We start from the raw sequence: 14,137 nt of genomic DNA, 5'->3' as shown, positions 1-14,137 counted from the left end.
AGCGCAGAACAGAGGCTAAATTATCCTGGCACTGCAAAAATTCAGCTTTTGAGGAACAGCTTCAGTCAGCGTGTTAAAGTCACACGCAAACACTGACAGACTCCTCTCAGATTGTGAAATGTAAACGCATGATTTGTTTAAAGGTGAACCGCAGCAACAAAAACCTCATGAGTCTCGTGTAAGAGGAGGAAACCACACAACCGTGATGGAGGAAACCAATGAATATTTAACAACCACAGTAAACCACTAAAATCACCAGGCCAAAAACAACTGTCCAGCTATAAACACTTCAACATAACACACATGCATAAATACAGCAGCAGTGTAAACCACTGCTGACACAATAAACACTCTGCCAACAAAATGCAAATGATTAAATGTGATATGCAACATGAAAAACTGGACCTGCAATATCACATCGCAAGATCGGCAATGTTGAGTCAGAATTATAGTTGACCAGGGGCCTGTTTCAGAAAGGAGGTTAAGTGAAAACTCAGAGTATTTTAACCAAGTGTGCCGCAAGCCTACGTTTGAGTGAAGGTTTCGGCCGTTAGATCGCCCCCTGGGGGCTGGCTGCAGTACAAGTCATAAAGCCCGCCTCCTCCGTGTTAATGAAGGAGACTTGAGCCCAAATAAAAAAATTATTACACTTGCAATAAAATGTCCCGAAAGATAGTTCTGGTCGATTAAGGCACTGGTTATTGTGCTGAAATAGGTGCAGATCTTCATTTGTGTAAACAGTTTGTTTTTAGCAGTAATTTAATGCTGGGCGTGTCATCGTGATTGACAGCTGTGATTGACAGTTTCTCAAAGCGCGGCGTCTGAGCTTCGGCAGGAGACTGAAGGAGACTGAAGTGTTATTATTCGATTTCTGTGTTATTTTACCATGACAAAATGAGTTCAGCAGTAAACTATAGTTTCTGACATACATGATCCTGGTGGAACACTGTTTATTCGCTAAGTTCAGGGCTTTTTTCGGGCTTTATTAGTTTGCTGATACACGCCTAGCCACCCAGATAGCAAAACACAGTTCCGGCTAGATTCTCGCCTGCCGGAGACTTATCTCTTAGAGCTCAGACTGACTAATGTTACCTCTGCTGGACCTACTCCGGATGCCTGGACTCACTACCCAATTCCAGCCCGAGTAAATCGAGCCAGATGCGGCGGCCGAGCGAGCCGGCGCTGCCGCATGCGAGCCGGAATCAGCCCGCGACGCCGCGAGTAAGTTATGCGCTGCGGCCTGGAGCTGGCGCGATTGAATATATAAAACCCTCATATTTGTTAACGTTATTACATCCATTTGTGTTGATATGACAGCAAACGCATGCTGAGAAGTTCGGGGGGCGTAGTTGATTTTACATAAAAGCGTTTGATTGGAAGCTCGACTCTGCTCATTTTCGTGGCTCCTCCTCTGGCTCCATCAGACAATCCTTCTGCGCATGTCTGGCTCCAATTTCAGCAGTCTTTTGCGACAGTTTGTGCCCGTCAAGCAGGCGTTTTGCCCTCAAGGCGTTCAATGGGAAAAAGGGCTGTCGCGTCGTCCATATTTTTTACAGTCATTGATTTTAACCCTGAAATGAGAGAAACTCTGGGTTTTCCGTTTCAAAATGGCAGGTTTGTTAAACTCGAGAAATCAGGGTAAGTCAAGCCTGTTTCTGAAAGAGAGGTAACTTTAACTCAGAGTCAGTTACTGTGGTAACTCTGTGAATCTAACCTGGTCCGGAGCAGGTTTTATTCTCTAAACTCAGAGTTTCTGTCGGTCTCCTCCCCTTTTTTACAGATGAAGCGGTATTTCTCGCCTGAGCTTTACGTCTCCACACACCTATTTTAGAGCTCATTTTGGAGATGTGCATAGAAACGATTGATGAAAACGTCATGATTCACATAACTTTTGAAAATACGCATAATAAAACATGTGCAAAACTGAGTAGGTTAAACTTTTATTTGATAAGATGCGCATAAACTACGAAGTGCACTTAACAAATTACAGTATGTACATTAAAAAAGTTTGTTTGAGATGATGATGAAAATGTGTGTGAATGGACAAACCAGCAGACTGAGCACACTGCAGAACATCTTAAATATTGTTTTAGTCATTCTAAAATGCCTTAACTGTTTCAGTATTAGTGTATTTATTAATTACCTCCAAGCGTCTGGAGCGTGTCAAGATCTCCGCGTCTGGCTTCAAACGCCACCACGTGTTCATTGTGTGTCAATTGTCTTCTGAGTCGCAAGTATTAAATAAATCATTGATGCAGCTTGTTCTACCGCAGTAAATTCTGTTTTTATTGTTGATATTTGCCGCAAGTTAATCAGGAAGTGACGATTGTGTTCTCTGACTCGTTGGATAAAAACGCTGCTTTATTCGCATCTTTTAGGCGTTATTCCAGTTTTGCACAAATTTATGTAATAGCCTGTATTTTGATGGAAACACAGCTATTGCCTACATTTGTCACACACAGAACAAATTCACGTACGAGGCTCGTCCTTTTTTCCATAAATATTTTGCTTAACCTTCGACATGTACTGTTACTAGATTAATGGGATTATTATTCTGTCTAAAAATTATTTTTAGCACTGCTTATTGTTATATCAACCTCTATTACTTGATCAATAAAAAGGCAGACACACAAGTGCACTGTTAAATCTATTAAAGCTGATAAACGTGTGTAAAAGTTTAGAAAAAAAGTAAACGTCACACATTACATTACTTATTTTATTATACTTAAATGTTTAAATACTTTAAATTAAAAATTACGCATTAACTTGAGCAGCTGTTTTCCCACGCTAACTGTCTCTGTTTCACTGATGGTTGCTTCTTTTTAAATATATACGCTCATATATGCTATAACTTTGCATGAGCTGGGGAAAGAAATGGTGGGTCTCTTTTTTTTAAGATGTTGCCATGGTCACTCGTAATGTCTGCGCTCCATTGATAATGCCTTTTTATAGTCACGGTGTGCGCGCTTAACTCTGAGTTGGTCTACTCAAAGTTGATTGACCTAACTCACATCAGCTATTCTGAAACCGAAAACTCAGAGTTTTTAATCTCTCGGTAAATCAACTCTGAGTTCAAGTTTAAACTCAGAGTTGTTTGAACCTCCTTATACTGAAACAGGCCCCAGGAGATACCGAAACCGTGATATGTAGAGTCGCTGCTAGTTTTAACCATAATAGAGCGAGTTTGCCATTTGCATGTGTTTTTAAGGTTTATGACTGAGCATTTTAGCATAGTTTAAAACATTTGGGAAAATTATGATTTGTATTTATTTTTATACATGAAAAAAAGCTTCTTACTTAAAATAATCTAGTTTTTCCCTTTGAGATGTAGATATTTGGACACATTCTATTTACTCTATTGGCAGACGATTTAGATTGTTTTTAAAGGAGCTCTTAAATGTTTATTTAATTCTTTTAAACATAAAAACTAAATGTTTTTACTTGATCGAAGAATTTAGATCTGATATTTCGATTAGAAACAAGACAAAGTAAAACATTTTTGCATTGCGATCACGCAATTTCTGTACCTGAATAATGTTAGACTCCCCTGAAAACTTAATTACTGCTATTCAAACCATCTTGTGAAGTTACATGTCGCAATATTACAAACAAATAAAATAATCGAAATATCTTATTTTTCCAATATATGTAACAAATACAAACTTTATTAATCCCAATTAATCTTTTGACAGCACTAAACATTATTTGCATTTACAAATACCTGAATTAGAGACTGAAAACTATTAACTTAAAATCTAAAACTAAAAACAATAACTAAAATAAACAATCTAAAATGTTGTGCTTCTCAAAACAAAATTGACAAACAATAATAATAATAATAATAATAATAATAATAATAAATTATTATTATTATTTTAATTATTTTTACATTTTTTAAAAAGTAGATGCATATAATTCTCAGGGAAAGGTATGAAATATCAATTCTGATTTGCAAGAAATTGCAAAAAATTCTTCTGCATTGTTGTTCAGTCTGACTTTATGATGCCTGAGATCTTACAGTGTAACATGGGAGCCATGTTTGTGCAGTCTGTCTGACAAGCTACAATTATTCAGGATTATTTTTTTTTTTTTAAATACAAAAATAAACGCAAACTCTGAACTACAAAATAATGAAGTCAGAAATTGCATAAACTCAGAACTGCAAAAATAAAAACCTTGAAATGCTAGAAACAAACTATTAATAAGATAAATTCAAATTTGCAACAAAAAAAAAAACACTATATAGTATACTGTATACAAACATCAAAATGCAATATCAAAAATCTAAACTCTGGGAATAGATTTGAGATATAAAAATATAGTCAGAATTGCAAGAAAAAAAAAATTCAACTGCAAGAAAAAAAACTGCAATTTCAGAGAAATTAGTGAATGTGAGAAATTCTTTAAAAAATAAAAATAATAATAAATCAACTTATTTTTTCCTGTGAATGGTCATGATTTCAAGGCAAAAGCCGCTGTTAACTGCTTTATTTATTCATTTTGATTTCAACTATTCTGAATTGGTATTCAATAAACAATAAAGTAAAAAAATAATAAAATACACAAAATAAAATAAAAAAATAAATAGAGTAAAAATAAATAAATAAAAATAAATAAAATAATTAAATAAAAAATAAAAAGTAAATTGATATATGCTGGTAAAACTATAATTTTTGCAATAGCAAAAATCTAAATTCTAAGAATAAACTCAGAATAGATTTTAGATATAATGATGTAGTCATAATTAGGAAAAAGTTGAAATTTCTAAGAAACAAAAAGTATAAATATGAGAAATTCTGAACTCCAAAAAAAAACAATATAAACTAATTTTTTTCATGATTATTGTCATGATTACAAGCCAAAAGCCACCGTTATCTTTTATTTACACTGTGCTGGAAACTGCATTTGCTAAGATCTATTGATTCGTGCTGCCTTTCTTTTCGAGTTGTCAATGCAGTTTAACAGAAAAGCAAGCAATCGGGGCTCTTACCGGTACACGTACGGCCCTCTCTGGATCACCATGGGCCTTTCTCCTTTCAGGATCTCATCAGGATTGACGATGTGGAAAAAATACACAGACATGAAGAAAGGAACCGGGATGTCCTTCCACATGGTGTAGGAGAGATCGTTTTTGGGATTGATCTCCACATTCTGCAAACATACAGGCACTGATTAGTTATAATCCAGTCTACTTTAAAGGAATAGTTCACCCAAAAATGTCCTCTATAGGGCTGAACAATATATGAATTCTGCATTGATATCACAATGTGTGCATCTGCAATAGAAACATAACAGGATATGCAATGTTGATTTGGGATTATACAGTAGTTGATGAGCACAACAGTTGAGAATACATGAGATTTGTGGAGTTATTGCAAAGAATAACCATAAGAGTCTAACTTTATCCTTTGCATGTTTTAAAGACTTATTAAGAGAGTTTAAAGCATTCAGGGACAAAAAAAGTAAAACATTTGGAACTTTAATGAAGAATAATTGTACCAAATTAATAAAAAATGTTTTTTGTTTTTTTTACAAGCTTTAACAAAACGTTTTGTACAATCAAGGTTGTAATTCTTTCCATATAGTGACCCTTGCTCCTAAATAAATTAATTAATTAAATTAAAACAAAACTGCATAAGACATAGAAATATATAAAATATAATATAATAAAATATTATAGTAATAAATAAAAATATAATAAAAAATATTATAATAAATATTATTATAAATAATATAATAAAATATATAATAATATAATAAAAGCAAAAAGGAAATAAATAAATAAAAAACTTTACATTATTGTACACATTTATAATTATACAATACCAATTATAAAAATAACTAAAATAAATAAATACCTACATGATAAAACAAATCAATATGACATATTTGTAGTAGTCTTCTACACATTTATGAAACCAAACATTATCGCTGATCACAATTAAACCTGTTAGCACAGATTTATTTTTAAACATCAGTTAAAGAGAGGAGTCTTTTTTTAATATGCGATCATGGGTGCCAAATTAATACAATAAAACTATACGATGTTATTTTAATTTACATTTCCTGCACCTCAATACTGTTTGACACTCTGAAAACCCATAAAGTGATGTTTATTTTACCTTTCTTGTTGCTCTATTGCATATATTTTTGCAAGCAATTTGTTAATTATATTTATCATTTATACATGGATTCACAACCTTACAAAAAAAATAATAATAATAATAAAATGACCCCAATCAATCTAAATGAATGATTATTTCCAAATTGATAGATCAAACCATCTGTTGAAAATGAACTCATTCATTGTTGCTCTTATAGTTGTGTAAATTGCTTCCTAATTTGTAAGTCGCTTTGGATAAAAGCGTCTGCTAAATGACTAAATGTAAATGTACTCATAATGCAATATATCACAATGTCAGATTTTTCCAATATTGTGCAGCCCTATAAGTTTTCATTTAGTGCACTTTAAATGGATAGTTTATCCAACTAATGAGATGCATAGGGCTGAACAATATCATTTCTGCATCGATATCGCGATGTGCAGGACCTCAATCGTCACACGGCAAGATATGCAACGTTGAGTCTGAACTGGAAAAATCCAACACTGATTTTTTTTATGCTGCAATACGAATACAATTTCACCAGATGACATGAATACATCTTTATTTTGTTGATTATGTAGAGGAGTGCATCTGCATAAACTATAATTAACAAATCAAAAGCATGGATAAACACAACATAGAAAACAATATAACCCGGTTTACCTCAATTGTTGATTTTTCTGAGTCAGTATTCAGGTACAGTGATTGAATAATAATAATAATGCAATAAAATTGATTGTTATTAAAAGTTACTAAAGGTACCATTTCTTAGACCTAAATGCTTTTTAAATCCTCAGTCACAGGCCTCAAAAACACATGCAGTTGATAAATACAGACTGAACATTGCAAATCCTGCAATGTGACTATTGCGAATGATTGCATATGCTGAACTGATATATGGTGCAGCCCGAGTGTGAATTATAGTTGAGCAGGAGTTACAGAATTGTATTTAAATTAATGTATTTATTTGGAATTTATACAATTTATGCAAATAAAATAAAAAATCTTAGAATTTCTCGTTTCTAGTGCAAATATTTACATTTCAAAGCAAAAACAAGATTATTTCACTTGCCGCAAGATTGTTTTTTACTTAAGGAAAGAATTGAAAGGAAAAGTGGAAAACAAAAACACCACTTTTACTCGATCTAAGAACTTTTAGATATTTGGACTAGAAATAAGACAAAGCAAACACTTTGTATTGGGATTAATCAATTTCTGTACTAACTTTAATATTGTTAGACTCTATAGAAAATTATCAAACAGCGCTACTCAAATAATGGGAGGTAGATTTACAGGATAGTTTAAGTTGCAGAAAATTAAAATAAAGACAGCATCAGATTTTTCCAACAGCCCTGGTCCTTTTAATCTACTCCCCCACAGCTCATCTAAGATCACTTATTTCTTCAGTAGATCCTTAAAGCAGATTGAGCCAATTCTGTGGCTCTTGGCGCTTCATATAATGGCAGTGAATGGTGACAGGTTTCATTCATTTTCTTGTCGGCTTAGTCCCTTTATTAATCCGGGGTCGCCACAGCGGAATGAACCACCAACTTATCCAGCAAGTTTTTACGCAGCGGATGCCCTTCCAGCCGCAACCCATCTCTGGGAAACATCCACACACACATTTACGTACACACTCATAAACTACGGATAATTTAGCCTTCCCTATTAACCGGTGACAGGGTTATTAGAAAAAAAATAAACATACAAAAGAGTCCAAAAGTCAATAGTCATGACTCCTAATGACACGCTGAGGCCGTGAAGAAAAACAATGGGAAAAATTAACATTTACAATCTTTTTAGTGCAACCTTGTGATTTTATTATTTAAGCGACTGGACTATATATTGCACATATGCAGAGAAGAGTCCAGGGTGTGGAATAAAGCTGATAATATTGTAAACGATGTTCAATTTCTTACACCGAGCGATCATTTTGCTTCGCAAGAGCTCAGTGTGTCGTCAGGAGCCACAGCTACTGATTTAGACTCATTTGTGTTTATTTTTAATCCAACTAAAGATTAATTTAACCAAAGATTTAGCTCAAAATCTGCGTTAATTATCTACTGAAGATGAAAAGAAGTCACTTGCATCTTAAATGAGCTGTGGGTGATTAAATTAACATGATTAAAAGATGATTCTCTGTTTTTGGGTGAACTACACCTTTAATAGATCAACCTATTTTTTTAAAGGGACAGTTCACCATAAATGAAAAGGGCCTCATTATTTACTCGCACTTAAATGCATTTATTCCTTCCACTAAATGCAAAACAAGAATATTCTAAAGAATGTTGGAAAGATGCAGTCATCCATAGGGAAAAAAAATACTATGGAAGTCAATAGCTCCAGCACTTTCAGAAGATAAGAAGAAATCAAACAGGCTTGGAGAAAATAAAGGATGAGGAAATTATATAATTTATTTACATTAAGGGATTATAAAACTAGGAGTTTTTTTTTTTACTCAGATTAATGGCTGATAAAGACTCTATTTGAACACTTAATGAGCCATAAATCTGCATTTATTTACTTTTTAATGGAGTTCATACAAGCAAACAAATGTACATTTAAATATGGCTTGTAAGACTTTTCGTTAACTAAGGCTGTACTTATTTGATAAAATACTACAAAATGTGTGACAACATTATTGCTACTTAAAACTACTATGTATATTAGGGCTGCCCCCAAATAGTCGACTAAACTTTAGTCGATATGAAGAGGGCTTGGTCGAATACATTTTCATTAGTCGGTTAGTTGCAAAAAAAATAATAAAATCACGTGAAATTACGCAATCAAGGGCTGCGCAGTCAGTGTATGACATCAGCATCAACGCCTAACGCCTAAACGCCTCCACTGTATCCCTTCCACATCCACTCCATCAGAGCGCATCTTTTCAAAGGCCGGCTTCATTGTGAACAAGTCGAGAAGCTCCCTTCTTCCCAGCAATGTGGACAAGCTGGTGTTCCTCTCACATAATATGAAAAAAATAAAATCGAATTGAAAGCTTAGGTAAGAATGCTTAATTTCCTTTTTGTAGTGTTTCTGTTTGCTATCCATTAGGCTATATATACATATATATATAAAAAAACGGGTATTTTATTTTTATATCGGGTAGGCTATACAAATAAATAAATACATATTATTTTTATTTTTTCGTTTTTATATAATGCAGAAGTTGTTTTTTATTCTGTTAGAAAAATTAGTCTGATGTTTTTAATTTGTTGTTTCAGGTCAAGACTCATCTTAATGGTAGTTTGTGGCTTTACTCTGATATTTTTTATTTGTATTAGTGTTCTTTAAATTATTTGTTCCACATTTTGTCGTAAATAGTTGTTCTAAACAATTCAATCATAATTAGGCTGTTAATTTGTTTGCTGCCTTCTTTTTTTATTCTAAGTTTTGGCGTTGTGCGATGTGCATTTATTAAGTTGTTCGTTTTTGTTAATTTTCCTTTTGAACAATATAAAAATTATATAAATTTTAATTTTCCACTGTATTTAATACCAAACTGCGTTTTTGCTACAGTATTTATTTATTTATTTTTTTTTTTTTTTGCCTAGTTTTGTACTAGGCCTAAGTTGCTAATAAGTTTATTTGATTTATTTTAAAGAACGAATTTTAGTTTATTTTATTAAAAACTGTTTTTTTTTTTGTTTGTTTGTTTGTTTGACATGTAACTGTTACAGTTTGTATTTTTGATAATAAATTATTAAAATGCACAGGCAGTCTGATTGCTGTTTTTATGTCATAATTAGCCTATAACGTTCTGGTCACTGATTTTTGTGTGTAAGCACTCTATTTAAACGGTTTACTATTCCGTTTTAAGCACTTAATTTCGTTTTGAATGCGCTAATATCATGCTTTAGCATTTTCTGTCACGTGGAAGTGTTAAACTTCAACTTGGACTATATTCCTAGTATATACGCAAGTTATTATATTAATATCATAAATGAACGATTATTTGATTAATCGCTAAAATGCAGGAATGTTAGTCGACTAGGAATATCTTTAGTCGGGGGCAGCCCTAATGTATATATATATATATATATATATATTAAAGTGTAACTTATAGCTGTGATGTAACGATAATCTTTTAAATGTCTTCAGTGTCACATGATCCTAATGATCATTAGTGTTAAAACTAACATTTTAGTGCACACCATGACACATTTTCTCATTCAGGATTCATTAAAAAACAAAGTTTAATTAAAAGCATATTAGCAAAAAGAAATATTTTGTAACATTATAAATATCATAAAAAATTTCAACTTTGAGCAATTTAATGAATCCGTGATAAATAAATGTAAGGTCTTGACTCCATTAATTTAAAAAAATTTGAAGTTAAAAACAAGCATCAATCACGTTTGACAAACTACAAATGTCTAACCTTAGTTTAGATTTGCAGTAGGTGGATTTAGCTTGTTTTGACGCAAAAGAAAATCTACCTTGTTAAAAACAAAGAATTGTCTAAAGTGACATTTAAATTTTTTTTTTTTTTTAAATAAACGTAATTTACCAGCTATTAACCTTTTCATTATATATCAAATGAAACTTCTAAACCTAATTATAGGAGCCTGATAGAAAATGCTCATTTACAAGAAAAGAGGTCTGAATGATTTGGAGCGTTTTGCATCTGAACTCTTCTTATACACATTTAAATAGGGTTTGGAAGAGTTTGTTAACCAATGGCTGTATTCAAGAAAATATTACAAACAATGTGAAATGATCATTACTACTAAAACAGCCATGTAAAAGTATAGTAAAGTGTCATTTATAGCTATGATGCGTGTAACATTTTTCAAGTCTTTAGTGTCACCTGATCCATCAGAAACCATTTTAATGCGATCAAGAAGCATTGATGACTATTATCAGTGCTGAAAACAACATTTCTGTGCACACCATGACACATTTTCTCATTCAGGATTAATAAATATTAATTTCAATTTTAAAAAGCATTCATTTAAAACAGAACTACTTTACAACATTATAAACGTCTTAATTTTCACTTTTGATCAATTTAATGTATCCTTCATAGATAAATGTAACGTCTTGACTCCAAAAACGACGAAAAAATGTTAAAATTTGTGTTAAAAACAAACGTGTCTATCACGTTTGACAAACTAACTACAACAAATGTCTAACATCAGTTTGGATTTCAGATAATAAATTATGTTAGCGTTACTACACCAGTAAATGCATTATTTGTACCATTTAACCACTTTAAACGCACGAGGCGACAACAGAAAGTCAAATCAAGCTCATTTTAACACTTTTCATCTCTAAAATCTCATGTTTTCGCCTCTCTTTGTCATTTATAAACACTAAAGATGCTTGAAGCGGCTGTCAGATGCTAAACTCACCTTCACTATTTGATCATCAATTATGATCGGTCCCACAAACACCAGGACAGTCCCGAACAACAACGCCATGCCTCCCAGAACTAAAAACACGATGGATACTGTCGTTTGAGACACCATCCTTATTTCTCACACTTCAAAATAAACGCAGAAGTTCTGAAGGAAATAAATAAAGTGATTTCTTCTGGAAAGCGCGGCGAGCTCCAAACGCGAGAGAGACCGTCTCAACAGCTGAACAAACTATCATTTACGCGAGATAAAGCCATAAAAGCCGGCTCATTGAGGTAATTAATGCTCTTATAGCTTTACGGTCATGAAGTGCACAGCTGTGAGCGATGTTAAAGTCCGTCTCTGTGTTCGAGCAGCTTTTATAGCCGTCCAGCAGCGTGATCGTCATGTTTATGATTAGCAAAGCGCGCCGCCTCTAAAGCACAGACTTCTGGGTAATGTAGTTTCATACGTGACTCGCGTCATAGGTTAATAAGCTACTTTCTGGATAGACTAACGCATTAATTCGCGGTTTTACATTTATAATATGACCATCTGTCAAAGATGAGACATCCCATTGAGGAGTCCGCATCAAATTTAATTTGTGAAAGTGATTACATAGAGAGCTATGGGGAAAAACTAAGAGATTGTTTCAAAATTCGTAATTTTCCCTGCATTTATTATTTATAGTTGTCTGTTTGAGTGAAATGTAATATTACTTTTATTCTGTAAAATATTAATGACACTTTCAACCAAATAAACAACAATAGTATTGTCATTTAGAGGTAATATTTAGCAGAAGGTAACAATAAAGTGCCCTGTTTTCAGATATGTTCATATTTTTAGACAACATAGTGACAATGTTAAACTTCAGGTAAGTTTGAAAATCAATATTAGGTGCAATAACCCATTATTTTCAATAAACATTGGTTATTCCATTTGTACAGAGTCTGTATAGAAAGCATTAAATGCAAATAAAGCATCTACATGAATTTTTCAAATAACTTTTATAAAAAATAAACAAACAAATAAATAAATAAACAAATAAATAAATAAATAAATAAAGCATGAAATGCACTGATGTTCCAACATCATTCAGCTCAATGGATATATTTACTTAAAATTGACATTTATTAAATATATTAAAGAATTATAAATATTTTGGGGGCAAACTGTGATTCTTAAATGAAGTATTTTAATATGAGATGAGATGATTCTTGTCCAAAATTCCTCACAAGATTTTGACTAATTGATTATTTTAATGATTTCAAATGATTTTGAAATATTGGCATTCAGGACATTTATAGAGAATTAATAATTCACTTTATTGGTGTCAAAAAATGCTGCGCAAAATTTATTTAGATTTTTTTTGCCTAACCGTTGTTCAACCCTGTATTTTTAAGTCTATTCTAAAATAAACCTGCATAATTTATTCTATTTTCATATGCATTTACAACATGTTTGATTGATAATTATGCATATGGTCACAGTTAATTTGATTTTAAAGATTTACTTAATTTGTCATTGAAATCATGGTGTAGACAAAGCAAACGACGCATGCATGCAGGGTCATAAATGATCAAACAGAACATGATAAGTGTGCTTTATCTTTATTGGAAAAGTACTTGCCTCTGATAACTCATATGTAACGCAATGCCTTATCTTGAGCCTTGACACACATTTTACTTTATGCAAAGAAAAGTTATGATGCAGTACTTCACATTTACATTTTGGTGAGCAAATAATAGTTAATATATGAAGTGGATCAAAACCTTTCATCAAAGTTGTCCTAAATCTATTGAACAACTATCATGTTTGTTTTAGGACAGTTTTGATAAGACAAAGATTTTAATAATTACATAATACACTCACCGGCCACTTTATTAGGTACACCTGCCCAAGTGCTCATTAACGCAAATTTCTAATCAGCCAGTCATATGGCCGCAGCTCAATGCATTTAGGCATGTAGACATGGTCAAGACGATGTGCTGCAGTTCAAAGCGTGCATCAGGCAGGATGGGCTACAGCAGCAGAAGAGCACACCGGGTGCCGCTCCTGTCAGCTAAGAACAGGAAACTGAGGCTACAATTCACACAGACTCACCAAAACTGCACAATAGAAGATTGGAGAAACGTTGCTGCTCTGATGAGTCTCCATTTCTGCTGACACATTCGGATGCTCGGCTCACAATTTGGCCTCAACAACATGAAAGCATGGATCATCCTGCCTTGTATCAGCGGTTCAGGCTGGTGGTGGTGGTGTAATGGTGTGGGGGAGATTTTCTTTGGGTCCATTAGTACCAATTGAGCATCAACGCCACAGCCTACCTGAGTATTGCTGCTGACCATGTCCATCCCTTTATGAGCACAGTGTCTCCATCTTCTGATGGCTACTTCCAGCAGGATAACGCAGCATGTCATAAAGCTCAATCATCTCAGACTGGTTTCTTGAACATGACGATGAGTTCACTGTACTCAAATGGCCTCCACAGTCACCAGAGCTCAATCCAATAGAGCAGCTTTGGAATGTAGTGGAACGGGAGATTGGCATCATAGATGTGCAGCCGACAAATCTGCAGCAACTGTGTGATGCTATCATGTCAATATGGAGCAAAATCTCTGAGCAATATTTCTAGTATCTTGTTGAATCTCTGCCACCAAGGATTAAAGCAGTTCTGCAGGCAAAAGGGGTCCA

The 14,137-nt window shown here is 33.4% G+C and overlaps 2 protein-coding genes and 1 long non-coding RNA gene across 6 annotated transcripts in view; 1 reads left to right on the top strand and 2 right to left on the bottom strand.

Annotated features, from left to right (window-relative positions):
- Positions 1 to 11,881, bottom strand: part of scarb1 (scavenger receptor class B, member 1) — a 45,501-nt gene extending 33,620 nt beyond the window's left edge. For 3 of the 4 annotated variants that reach the window (XM_087268996.1, XM_087268997.1, XM_087268998.1), the window contains exons 1-2: positions 11,459 to 11,795; positions 4,991 to 5,151 (exon numbers count right to left, since the gene is read on the bottom strand). In XM_087268996.1, coding sequence (XP_087125122.1) covers positions 4,991 to 5,151; positions 11,459 to 11,575 — 278 coding nt within the window. In that variant the 5' untranslated portion in view covers positions 11,576 to 11,795. 4 annotated transcript variants of the gene reach the window in all.
- Positions 1 to 14,137, bottom strand: part of myo18b (myosin XVIIIB) — an 880,426-nt gene that overhangs the window by 555,790 nt on the left and 310,499 nt on the right. The gene's annotated exons all lie outside the window — the stretch shown is intronic.
- LOC147842218 (uncharacterized) overlaps positions 1 to 14,137 on the top strand; it is a 167,245-nt gene that overhangs the window by 128,540 nt on the left and 24,568 nt on the right. The gene's annotated exons all lie outside the window — the stretch shown is intronic.

The sequence above is a fragment of the Danio rerio genome, chromosome 10, assembly GCF_052040795.2.
Source record: "Danio rerio strain M-AB ecotype USA chromosome 10, GRCz13ab, whole genome shotgun sequence".
NCBI lineage: Eukaryota > Metazoa > Chordata > Actinopteri > Cypriniformes > Danionidae > Danio > Danio rerio.
Note: the sequence above shows the minus strand (reverse complement) of the source record. Positions and strands in the feature narration are given on the sequence as shown.